Genomic DNA, 13,529 nt, shown 5'->3' with positions numbered 1-13,529 from the left:
GGTGATGTGAGTGCGTCTATAAGGGACCTGAGTATCAGGGTCATGTGAGAGCGCCTATAAGGGACCTGAGTACGGGGATGATGTGAGAGCGTCTATAAGGGACCTGAGTATCGGGGTGATGTGAGAGCGTCTATAAGGGACCTGAGTATCGGGGTGATGTGAGAGCGTCTATAAGGGACCTGAGTATCGGGGTGATGTGAGAGCGTCTATAAGGGACCTGAGTATCAGGGTGATGTGAGAGCGCCTATAAGGGACCTGAGTATCGGGGTGATGTGAGAGCGTCTATAAGGACCTGAGTATCGGGGTGATGTGAGAGCGTCTATAAGGGACCTGAGTATCGGGGTGATGTGAGGCGTCTATAAGGGACCTGAGTATCGGGGTGATGTGAGAGCGTCTATAAGGGACCTGAGTATCGGGTGATGAGAGCGTCTATAAGGGACCTGAGTATCGGGATGATGTGAGAGCGTCTATAAGGGACCTGAGTATCGGGATGATGTGAGAGCGTCTATAAGGGACCTGAGTATCGGGGTGAGAGCGTCTATAAGGACCTGAGTATCGGGTGATGTGAGAGCGTCTATAAGGGACCTGAGTATCGGGTGATGTGAGGTGATGTGAGGCGTCTATAAGGGACCTGAGTATCGGGGTGATGTGAGAGCGTCTATAAGGGACCTGAGTATCGGGGTGATGTGAGAGCGTCTATAAGGGACCTGAGTATCGGGGTGATGTGAGAGCGTCTATAAGGGACCTGAGTATCGGGGTGATGTGAGGGCGTCTATAAGGGACCTGAGTATCGGGGTGATGTGAGAGCGTCTATAAGGGACCTGAGTATCGAGGTGATGTGAGAGCGTCTATAAGGGACCTGAGTATCGAGGTGATGTGAGAGCGTCTATAAGGGACCTGAGTATCGGGGTGATGTGAGAGCGACTATAAGGGACCTGAGTATCGGGGTGATGTGAGAGCGTCTATAAGGGACCTGAGTATCAGGGTGATGTGAGAGCGTCTATAAGGGACCTGAGTATCGGGGTGATGTGAGAGCGTCTATAAGGGACCTGAGTATCAGGGTGATGTGAGAGCGTCTATAAGGGACCTGAGTATCGGGGTGATGTGAGAGCGTCTATAAGGGACCTGAGTATCAGGGTGATGTGAGAGCGTCTATAAGGGACCTGAGTATCGGGATGATGTGAGAGCGTCTATAAGGGACCTGAGTATCGGGGTGATGTGAGAGCGTCTATAAGGGACCTGAGTATCGGGGTGATGTGAGAGCGTCTATAAGGGACCTGAGTATCAGGATGATGTGAGAGCGTCTATAAGGGACCTGAGTATCGGGGTGATGTGAGAGCGTCTATAAGGGACCTGAGTATCGGGGTGATGTGAGAGCGTCTATAAGGGACCTGAGTATCGGGGTGATGTGAGAGCGTCTATAAGGGACCTGAGTATCGGGGTGATGTGAGAGCGTCTATAAGGGACCTGAGTATCGGGGTGATGTGAGAGCGTCTATAAGGGACCTGAGTATCGGGGTGATGTGAGAGCGTCTATAAGGGACCTGAGTATCGGGGTGATGTGAGAGCGTCTATAAGGGACCTGAGTATCGGGGTGATGTGAGAGCGTCTATAAGGGACCTGAGTATCGGGGTGATGTGAGAGCGTCTATAAGGGACCTGAGTATCGGGATGATGTGAGAGCGTCTATAAGGGACCTGAGTATCAGGGTGATGTGAGAGCGTCTATAAGGGACCTGAGTATCGGGGTGATGTGAGAGCGTCTATAAAGGGACCTGAGTATCGGGGTGATGTGAGAGCGTCTATAAGGGACCTGAGTATCAGGATGATGTGAGAGCGTCTATAAGGGACCTGAGTATCAGGGTGATGTGAGAGCGTCTATAAGGGACCTGAGTATCGGGGTGATGTGAGAGCGTCTATAAGGGACCTGATTATCGGGGTGATGTGAGAGCGTCTATAAGGGACCTGAGTATCAGGATGATGTGAGAGCGTCTATAAGGGACCTGAGTATCGGGGTGATGTGAGAGCGTCTATAAGGGACCTGAGTATCAGGATGATGTGAGAGCGTCTATAAGGGACCTGAGTATCGGGGTGATGTGAGAGCGTCTATAAGGGACCTGAGTATCGGGGTGATGTGAGAGCGTCTATAAGGGACCTGAGTATCGGGGTGATGTGAGAGCGTCTATAAGGGACCTGAGTATCGGGATGATGTGAGAGCGTCTATAAGGGACCTGAGTATCGGGGTGATGTGAGAGCGTCTATAAGGGACCTGAGTATCGGGGTGATGTGAGAGCGTCTATAAGGGACCTGAGTATCGGGTGATGTGAGAGCGTCTATAAGGGACCTGAGTATCGGGGTGATGTGAGAGTCTATAAGGGACCTGAGTATCGGGGTGATGTGAGAGCGTCTATAAGGGACCTGAGTATCGGGGTGATGTGAGGGCGTCTATAAGGGACCTGAGTATCGGGGTGATGTGAGAGCGTCTATAAGGGACCTGAGTATCGGGGTGATGTGAGAGCGTCTATAAGGGACCTGAGTATCGGGGTGATGTGAGAGCGTCTATAAGGGACCTGAGTATCGGGTGATGTGAGAGCGTCTATAAGGGACCTGAGTATCAGGGTGATGTGAGAGCGTCTATAAGGGACCTGAGTATCAGGATGATGTGAGAGCGTCTATAAGGGACCTGAGTATCGGGGTGATGTGAGAGCGTCTATAAGGGACCTGAGTATCGGGGTGATGTGAGAGCGTCTATAAGGGACCTGAGTATCGGGATGATGTGAGAGCGTCTATAAGGGACCTGAGTATCGGGATGATGTGAGAGCGTCTATAAGGGACCTGAGTATCAGGATGATGTGAGAGCGTCTATAAGGGACCTGAGTATCAGGGTCTCACATCACTGCATCGGGATGACATCGTCATGTTGAGCTACACATTTAAACCTCAACACATCTGGTTGTTATGAATAGATTATAACTTTCATCTTTTATTCTTTATTCAGCTTACGGGGTGCCAGTTTGTCAGAGACCAGCTGTTCCTATCTGGCCTCAGCTATGAAGTCCAACCCCTCCAGTCTGAGAGAACTGGATCTGAGTATCAACGAGCTGAAGGATTCAGGAGTGAAGCTGCTGTCTGCTGGACTGGAGAGTCCTCACTGTAGGCTGGAGACTCTGAGGTCAGTGCACTGATTCTCTCTTACTGTTATAGATTTAATATGTATATCTATTTAATATATGTACTTCTGGTGGCAGGCAAAAGTGAAATGGTTATCGGAAGAAAGTCTGACTCTAAATACATGGATGGACGTTTACAACGTGGAGATGATAATCTGTCGCCTACAAACTGGAACAGTTTTGGGCATATTGGGAAGAATGGGTTACATACGTAACACCTCACATACTTGATTTTGAGGCTATTTGAAGGATCAAGAGGGTCCTGATGCTGATGGTCCAGACCTGTGACCAGCAGTATGGTCTTCATCGGTGTGGACATCTATAGGTTGTGTTGTGCTGACATCATGATGATCCACAAGAACACACTGACGAAGAGAAACGCTCATTGATGAAGACGTTGTCACGTTGAGCTACACATTCAAACCTTAACGCATCTGGTTGTCATGATCGATTATAACCTTCATCTTTATTCTTCATTCAGGTTGATGAGCTGCAGAATGACAGAGACCAGCTGTTCTTATCTGGCCTCGGCTCTGAAGTCCAACTCCTCCAGTCTGAGAGAACTGGTTCTGAATGTAAACACCCTGCAGGATTCAGGAGTGAAGCTGCTGTCTGCTGGACTGGAGAGTCCTCACTGTAGACTGGAGGTTCTGTGGTCAGTTCACTGACTCTCTTACTTTTTTAGATTTAATATGTGTATTTAATATTTCAATGGATTATAACTTTCATCTTTTATTCTTTATTCAGGTTAAGGAACTGCATGTTGTCAGAGACCAGCTGTTCTTATCTGGCCTCAGCTCTGAGGTCCAACCCCTCCAGTCTGAGAGAACTGAATCTGAGTGGAAATAACCTGAAGGATTCAGGAGTGAAGCTGCTGTCTGCTGGACTGGAGAGTCCTCACTGTAGACTGGAGACTCTGTGGTCAGTTCACTGACTCTCTCTTACTTTTTTAGATTTAATATGTGTATTTAATATTTCAATGGATTATAACCTTCATCTTTTATTCTTTATTCAGGTTAAGGAACTGCAGGTTGTCAGAGACCAGCTGTTCTTATCTGGCCTCAGCTCTGAGGTCCAACCCCTCCAGTCTGAGAGAACTGAATCTCAGTGGAAATAACCTGAAGGATTCAGATGTGAAGCTGCTGTCTGCTAGACTGGAGAATCCCGACTGTAGACTGGAGACTCTGAGGTCAGTACAGGGTCTGAGTCGTCCATGCTGGTTCCAGCAGTATTGCCATCGTTTTATCAAAACTCATCCAGACTTCCAAGCCATCCACCTGCCAACTCGACCCCCTCCCGTCCTCCCTGGTCATAACCTCCCTCCCCTCTCTGCTACCCCTGATAACAGCTATCATCCACTCCTCCCTCCCCCCTCTGGTACCCTGATGACAGCCCTCATCCACTCCCCCCTCCCCTCTGGTTCTGTCCCATCACCTCTCAAATCTGCTGCTGTTACTCCAATACTCAAGAAACCTGGTTTAGACCCCAACATTTTCAATAACCTCCGTCCCATTTCCAACCTACCATTTCTCTCTAAAATCCTAGAAAAAACAGTGGCATCTCAGATTCAGACTCACCTCTCCAACAATAACCTCTATGAACAGTTCCAGTCCGGTTTTCGCCCCCGTCACAGCACAGAAACAGCCCTCATCAAAATCTCAAATGACCTCCTCATGGCAGCGGACTCTGGATTATTATCAATCCTCATCCTCCTCGATCTGAGCGCCGACACCATCTCCCACTCCATCCTCCTTGATCGACTAGCCTCCATTGGAATTTCAGACACACCCTTTCATGGTTTCACTCATATCTCAGTGGACGTAGTCAGTTCATTCAGTTAAAATCATTCACATCACACCCTCCCCTCTCCTCCGGTGTTCCCCAGGGCTCTGTCCTTGGTCCTATCCTGTTTATCATCTACCTCCTCCCACTTGGACTCATTTTCGCAAACATAACATTCAATTCCACTGTTACGCGGACGACACCCAACTCTATGTTTCCTCCAAACCCTCTTCCACGTTCCCGCCTCCCTCTGTGCCTGTTTACAGGAAATCAAAGACTGGTTCACCTCAAACTTCCTCAAATTGAACAGCAATAAAACCGAGGTTGTCCTCATTGGCTCCAAGTCCACTCTCACCAAGCATCCCAGTTTCACCCTTACAATAGACAACTCCTCGGTCTCCCCTCTCCTCAGGCGAAGAGTCTGGGTGTCGTCCTCGACTGCACACTGTCATTCCACACTCACATCAACACCACCATCCGGTCTGCCTACTTCCACCTCCGAAATATCAACCGCCTCCGCCCTTCACTCACACCCAACAGCACCGCAATCCTGGTCCACTCTCTTGTCACCTCCCGCTTGGATTATTGCAATTCCCTCCTCTTTGGTCTCCCCCAGAAACTCCTCCATAAGCTCCAACTGGTCCAGAACGCTGCTGCCCGCATCATCACCAAAACCCCTTCGATCTGTCACATCACCCTGTTCTACAACAACTCCACTGGCTTCCCATCAAACACCGCATTTACTTTAAGATCCTGCTCCATGCATTCAAGGCCATCCACAACCTCGCCCCTCCATACCTGTCTCACCTCCTCCAAATCAACATCCCCACCCGGTCTCTCAGGTCTGCTTCCTCCATCAACCTGACCGTCCCCCCAGCTCGTTTGTCCACCATGGGGTCATGAGCCTTCAGCCGCTGCCCTCGCCTATGGAACTCCTCCCCTGACATCAGAAACATTGACTCTATCACTTTATTCAAAACTCACCTCAAAACTCACCTTTTCAGGCAGGCCTATGGCTGACCTGTTCCCCTCTTGGTTGCTCTGCTGCAGACTGTTCTGCTTTTTAACTGTTTTGCTTTTTAACTGTTCTGCTTTTTAATTGTGTCCATTTTTAAATATGTTGTACGGCGACCTTGAGTGCCTTGAAAGGCGCCTTATAAAATGAATGTATTATTATTATTATTAAACACAGATCCAGTATTTCCTGTAGACCTGCCGGCAGTCGGCTCAAAGAGATCTGCTGATCTTCAGCATGTCTCAGCCTTGTAAGTTTAAAGTCCAGCCCCCTTCATCCTCCTCCTGGCCATCCATTGGACAATACCTCGTGTTGGTCCTCATCACTCTCCATGTTGGGTCTGGTAAAGCTAGTTTCCTCACAACATCATGTCCAGAGACAGAAGTCCTCTTCAGTCTGATCTCTCTCATTGGATGTTTCTCAGCAGATGAGACGTTCACATGTCACTGAGACTGTGGTTTCTATCAGCAGTGAATCCATCACTACAGTGAGCAGTGAACGCCTCTCTGCTCCTGCAGTCATGATGCGTTCAGGGCCCTCAGCCCTTTGTCCACTGTGTACTGAGTGAAGCTGCGGAGGAACAGACCTGATGTCCAGAGGGTTCCCTCAAGACCTTCAGATGAGAGCTGAAAGGACTGAAGGCTGTTGGTGCTGATGCTGCTTCTCTTCTCCTCAGATGGAAGTGAGTCCACCATCATCTCTGCTGCTCCGGATCAGAGGATCCTCAGTGGCTCTGGCTCCAGCGTTGAGTATCACTGGCTCAATTCAGTTCAGTTTATTTGTAGAGCCCATTTTCACAAATTATAAATTCCCCTCAGAGTGCTTTACAATCTGTACACATAGACATCCCTGACCTTTGACCTCTGACCTCACATCGGACCAGCAACAACTCCCAAACAACCCTTTAGGTGAGAGAAGGTCAGACCCCTTGAGGAGAGAACAGAGGAGGATCCCTCTCCAGGATGGACAGGTGTCATAGATGTCATGTGACCAGAAGGAATCATTACACACTAATTAAAACACAGGAACAACACAATGAATATGACAGAGTGGATGAAGAGTTGGTAGTCGGCATATTCCACCATCCAGACCTCCACCATCCATCAGATGGAGGTAGAGAGGAGGAGTGGGCGGAGTCTCAGCAGTGGGCGGAGTCTCAGCAGGGCCATGGCACAGGGGACATTTACTTTATTTCAGATGAATGCCAGTCGAGCTTCTTCCCTCACAAACCAGTTGAGTCGTTATCAACACGATCGTGTTCTGGCTCCTCGTGATGAAGTTTAGTTTGAGTGTCAGAGAAAATACGTACTCACATGTTTTATATCTTTATGTATTTTACATTCACGGCTTTTTTGCTCCTGTAACAATAAAGTTGATGTCAAATTAACCTCAACGAGCTGAGACCTCTTCATGCGTACTGAGCTGCTGGGAGTAACTCTTCTCTTGGTTTATTACACTGTTATTACACAATCTGCTGTTTAGGGCTCATGAGAGAACTGTTAACGGCTGAGACTGAGTCCAGAGAACTGGAGACTATAGAGTCAGTGTGGACTATAGAGTTAATATAGTCAGTGTAGACTTTAGAGTTAATATAGAGTCAGTGTGGACTATAGTTAATATAGTCAGTGTAGACTATAGAGTTAATATAGAGTCAGTGTGGACTATAGTTAATATAGTCAGTGTAGACTTTAGAGTTAATATAGAGTCAGTGTGGACTATAGTTAATATAGTCAGTGTAGACTTTAGAGTTAATATAGAGTCAGTGTGGACTAAGTGGCTCTCGACGAAGGCGGTCGCATTTTTTCTCCCTCTCCTCCCCATGACCTTCCCCTCCCTGCTTGGCTTCTCTCGTCCTGTCTTGTCTGTCTCTATACTTGAGAGACTCTCTCCGCATCGCTCTTCGAACTAAAACTATGGACCGATCAACTGATCATCTGATCAACTGGTCTCTCAACGAAATTGACACCGTCTTCTCGACGAGAAGCTTGGGTTCGGGGGAACCTGCCCGTCCTGCCGGGACGTTGCAGCTGGTTACACGATGGACGCGTGGGAGCCAGTGGCGTGTCGATGCCTTGCAGCCCTTTCCGTGGAGGACGTAGATGACATCTACCTATTCGGAACTATGATTACAGGATTTCTGCTGTTTGGATTTGGCGTTGCCCTGGTTTATCGGAAAATTAAGGAAACGGTGACAGCCGTTAAAAGCCCCCTAAGGCTGCCCGACGAAATTGGATCGATTTGAAATCCTATTGGGAATTGGGAGGAAAGTGGTGGAATAGTAGGTGCGCAAATTGGATGTAGCTGCTGGAAGACCAAACAATCCCAATCTTATCTGCTTTCGGCTCCCTCAACCAGAACGGGGCTTGGCCAAGGCCGTTACTGGAACAACAACTCCCCTGAAGATCGCTGAAGTGAGAACCTCTCTCATTCCCTTCCCCCTATCCACAAACACCTGTGGTTGTTGTATCCCCAGGACCTTTCAAGGCTATCTCCATGGCAACGACCATCTTGCGGACTGAGAACTCTGTCTGTTGTGGCCTGGGGGAGGACGACTTACCGGGCCACTCACACACGAACTCTACACACACACTGATGTGCATTCACTACCCTCACCCCCATCCCACGCCGCCTGCTTTATGCCCCAGTGTGGTCTACTGGCGCTCTAACGGGCTGCCAGATGGCTGGCTGCCTGTCTACGCTGGTTACCCTCTGCCCCCCGACGGCTGAGCTTGACCACCCAGTCTTTGGTTTACCTCCCCTCCCCCCTTCCTCCACGTTGCACGTCTTGTTTAGATGTATGTGCTTTTGTGCTGAGGTGTTTTTTTCTGCTCCCACACTGTACCCCTCTAGGGGCATATTCTGGGGGTTGTTTTTTTATTTTCTCCTCTCTTCCCTCGTGTTATGCTGTAATCTTCCTGGATCTGCCTGTAATTTCCCGCTTGCGGGATCAATAAAGTATACATCTATCTATCTATCTATCTATATAGTCAGTGTGGACTATAGAGTTAATATAGTCAGTGTAGACTATAGAGTTAATATAGAGTCAGTGTGGACTATAGAGTTAATATATAGGGTTAATATAGTCAGTGTGGACTATAGAGTTAATATAGAGTCAGTGTGGACTATAGAGTCAGTGTAGACTATAGAGTTAATATAGTCAGTGTGGACTATAGAGTCAGTGTGGACTATAGAGTTAATATAGAGTCAGTGTGGACTATAGAGTTAATATAGAGTCAGTGTGAACTATAGAGTCAGTGTAGAATATAGAGTTAATATAGTCAGTGTGGACTATAGAGTTAATATAGAGTCAGTGTGGACTATAGAGTTAATATAGAGTCAGTGTGGACTATAGAGTCAGTGTAGACCAGGGGTATTCAACTAAAATGTTAAGAGGTCCAGTTAGAGAAATTTTCTTGAAGCAAAGGTCCAGAAGATCATAATGTCTAACTATTTAGTGTGATATATATAGCCTGGTAGTTGTATCAACATCTGCATGTAATCAATACCTTTCAAATCAAATGAATTCAGTACGATTAAAACACTTTTTAACAATATTTATTATCATGTAACATAGAACTGGACTGCAGATATGTATAATGTTCTCATGAACTAAATAAAATAGGGCTGCATTTTAAAATAAAATAAATACAAAATGAAAATTGTGCATGTAATAATAAATAATAATAATCAAATAAAGTGCTTAACTTCAGAAAAATTAAATAAAGGGAGGAAAAGCTTAAATTTCCCCATTTGTTTCACAGTCTCAAACAATTTTACAGATAATAAATCTCAACACATCTTAACAATTGAACAGTTTTAGAGCATCACTCTTGCATCCCACTCCCCCACTTGTTTGCTCAGTGTGAGAATTGAGCTCTAGCTTGTCCTGCCAGGACTTTAAACCTGGGCTTGAATTGTGCGACTTTCTACATCATAATAGTTTATTTGAGAAATTTCAATCAGGATTTAGAAAACACCACAGCACCGAGACAGCACTGGTGAAAATTACAAATGACCTCTTAATGGCAGCAGATAAAGGACTCCTCTCTGTACTGGTCCTGTTAGACCTTAGTGCTGAGCAGAGGACTCTCTCTGTCCTGGTCTTGTTAGACCTTAGTCCTGATAAAGGACTCCTCTCTGTACTGGACTTGTTAGACCTTAGTCCTGATAGAGGACTCCTCTCTGTCTTGTTGGACCTAGTGCTGATAGAGGACTCCTGTACTGGTCTTGTTAGACCTTAGTGCTGATAGAGGACTCCTCTCTGTACTGGTCTTGTTAGACCTTAGTGCTGATAGAGGACTCCTCTCTGTCCTGGTCTTGTTAGACCTTAGTCCTGATAGAGGACTCCTCTCTGTCCTGGTCTTGTTAGACCTTAGTCCTGATAGAGGACTCCTCTCTGTCCTGGTCTTGTTAGACCTTAGTCCTGATAGAGGACTCCTCTCTGTCCTGGTCTTGTTAGACCTTAGTGCTGATAGAGGACTCCTCTCTGTACTGGTCTTGTTAGACCTTAGTCCTGATAGAGGACTCATCTCTGTACTGGTCTTGTTAGACCTTAGTCCTGATAGAGGACTCATCTCTGTCCTGGTCTTGTTAGACCTTAGTGCTGATAGAGGACTCCTCTCTGTACTGGTCTTGTTAGACCTTAGTGCTGATAGAGGACTCATCTCTGTCCTGGTCTAGTAGACCTTAGTCCTGATAGAGGACTCATCTCTGTACTGGTCTTGTTAGACCTTAGTGCTGATAGAGGACTCATCTCTGTACTGGTCTTGTTAGACCTTAGTGCTGATAGAGGACTCATCTCTGTACTGGTCTTGTTAGACCTTAGTGCTGATAGAGGACTCATCTCTGTACTGGTCTTGTTAGACCTTAGTGCTGATAGAGGACTCATCTCTGTACTGGTCTTGTTAGACCTTAGTGCTGATAGAGGACTCATCTCTGTCCTGGTCTTGTTAGACCTTAGTGCTGATAGAGGACTCCTCTCTGTCCTGGTCTTGTTAGACCTTAGTCCAGATAAAGGACTCCTCTCTGTACTGGTCTTGTTAGACCTTAGTGCTGCATTCGACACCATTGACCATGACATCCTGTTACAGAGACTGGAGCAGTCATTTCAGGCATTTCAGACGGCGGCACTAATTTGGTTTAAATCCTATTTATCAGATCGATCTCAGTTTGTATTTGTAAACGATGACGCCTCGATAACCACCAACGTTAATCACGGAGTTCCACAAGGTTCTGTGCTTGGACCAATTTTATTTACCTTATACATGCTTCCTTTGGGCAATATTATCAGGAAACACTCCATAAACTTTCATTGTTATGCAGATGATACTCAACTATATTTATCGATAAAACCAGAGGAGAGCAACCAACTCGGTAAAATTCAAGCATGTCTTAAAGACATAAAACATGGATGACCTGCAACTTCTTGATGTTAAACTCAGACAAACCGAGTAATTTTAATCGGCCCTGAGCACCTCAGAGATCAATTATCTGGTGATGTGGTTTCTGTAGACGGCATTGCCTAGCATCCAACACCACTGTAAAGAATCTTGGCGTTATCTTTGATCGGGACTTGTCCTTTAACTCCCACGTAAAGCAAATCTCAAGGACTGCATTCTTTCATCTACGTAATATTTCAAAAATCAGGCACATCTTGTCTCAAAAGATGCAGAAAATTGGTTCGCGTTGCTCACATTTCGAGACTGGATTACTGCAACTCCTTATTATCAGGCTGCTCTAATAAGTCTCTTAGGTCCCTCCAGTTGATCCAGAATGCTGCAGCTCGTGTTCTCACTAAAACTAAGAAAAGAGATCACATCACTCCTGCACTAGCTGCTCTGCACTGGCTCCCAGTAAAATCAAGAATCACTTTTAAAATTATTCTCTTAACGTACAAAGCCTTGATTGGTGATGCTCCATCATATCTTAAGGAGCTTGTAGTACCATATTGCCCCACTAGAGAGATACGCTCACTAAATGCGGGACTACTTGTAGTTCCTAGAGTCTTAAAAAGTAGAATGGGAGCCAGAGCCTTTAGTTATCAAGCTCCTCTTTTATGGAACCAGCTTCCAATTTCAGTCCGGGAGGCAGACACAGTCACCTCGTTTAAGAGTCGACTTAAGACCTTCCTCTTTGACAGAGCTTATAGTTAGGGCTGAATCAGGTTCACCTGGTCCAGCCCCTTGATATGCTGCTATAGGCTTATAGCTGCCGGGGACGTTAGGATGCACTGAGTACCTATCTCCTCTTTTCTCCTTAAGGATGAATTTTCATCTCTCAATCACGTTACTAACTCTGCTTTCTCCCGAGTCCTTGACTTCCGTCTCATGGGGTCATCGGACCCTATGAGACGGCATAGATCCCATCTGCCTGATGGATCATCGAGGTCTGGGTCGTGGAATTCCTGCTCTGACTGCGCCACTGTCCTGTTGAGACTCCGCCCACTGTTGAGACTCCGCCCTCCTCCTCCCCACCTCCATCTGCCTGATGGATCGTGGAGGTCTCCATCGTGGAATATGCCTACTATGAACTATTCATACACTCTGTCACATTCATTGAATGTATTTTAACTCTAAATCTGTCCTTCTGGTCACATGACATCTATTGTTCTGTCCATCCTGGAGAGGGATCCTCCTCTGTTCTCTCCTGCAGGTTTCTTCCCTTTTTTTCCCCCTGAAGGGTTATTTGGGAGTTTTTCCTGGTCCGATGTGAGGTTTTGGGGCAGGGATGTCTATGTGTACAGATTGTAAAGCACTCCGAGACAAATTTGTAATTTGTGAAATTGGGCTCTACAAATAAACTGAATTGAATTGAATTGAGTCAGGGCCATCCTCATGCACATGTGGAGGTGCTCATTGGTGAGCCTCGAACGATATTTATTTTTGATGATATTCATCGTGGAGAAAGCTGCCTCGCAGTTGTAGGTGGAGCCAAACATGGTCAAGATGTATATGGCAACTTTCCTCAGACCTGGAAAAGCTGTCTCAGGGACCGTTTGGAGCCAGAAAGTGGAAGGGTCAGTTCTTAGAAACTGCTCTTTCAGGGACACATCTGCTTGGAGATCAACCAGTTGCATCTGGAGAGGCCCAGGATTTACCCATTTAATGTTCTGTGTGACTTCCTTTGAGAACCCCCTGACATCAGTGATGATAAATGGGTTCTGAATGAACATTGTGAGCTGCTGTCCAAAGCTGAAGCTGTCAAAACGGTTGCTGAAGTTTACGATCAGCTTATCAATGAAGTCAACAAAAGAAGACGCATCTCTCTGTCCCTGAACCTGTTCCTGCACTGCTGGGAAGTGTGCACAGTCTCCCTGCAGGTCTTCCTTGAACAACTCAAGTTTCTTTTGAAAGGAGCGGACAGCGGTCATCAGTTCACAAATTGAATTGTCCTTGCCTTGTAGCCTCAAATTCAGTTCATTCAGATGTGCAGTGATATCAACCAAAAGGCCACATTATCCATCTGTTTATCATTTCCTAAAAAGAGAGAAAACTGTGTTGCTTTCTGATGTGTTAGCTCTGCCAAAAAAGATGCTACTTCCCTCCCTGATGGTCCAAAAGCGCTAA

At 46.5% G+C, this 13,529-nt stretch overlaps 1 protein-coding gene across 1 annotated transcript in view; it reads left to right on the top strand.

Moving 5' to 3' along the window:
• Positions 1 to 7,351, top strand: part of LOC130206703 (NACHT, LRR and PYD domains-containing protein 12-like) — a 35,335-nt gene extending 27,984 nt beyond the window's left edge. The window contains 5 exon segments of the mRNA XM_056434785.1: positions 2,876 to 3,169; positions 3,649 to 3,822; positions 3,915 to 4,088; positions 4,183 to 4,356; positions 6,142 to 7,351. Of these exon segments, the coding sequence (XP_056290760.1) occupies positions 2,876 to 3,169; positions 3,649 to 3,822; positions 3,915 to 4,088; positions 4,183 to 4,356; positions 6,142 to 6,193 (868 nt within the window). The 3' untranslated portion in view covers positions 6,194 to 7,351.
• The last annotated feature ends 6,178 nt before the right edge of the window (positions 7,352 to 13,529 follow it).

Source organism: Pseudoliparis swirei, chromosome 16 (genome assembly GCF_029220125.1).
Source record: "Pseudoliparis swirei isolate HS2019 ecotype Mariana Trench chromosome 16, NWPU_hadal_v1, whole genome shotgun sequence".
NCBI classification, from domain to species: domain Eukaryota; kingdom Metazoa; phylum Chordata; class Actinopteri; order Perciformes; family Liparidae; genus Pseudoliparis; species Pseudoliparis swirei.
This window is presented reverse-complemented; position numbering and strand designations above follow the sequence as displayed.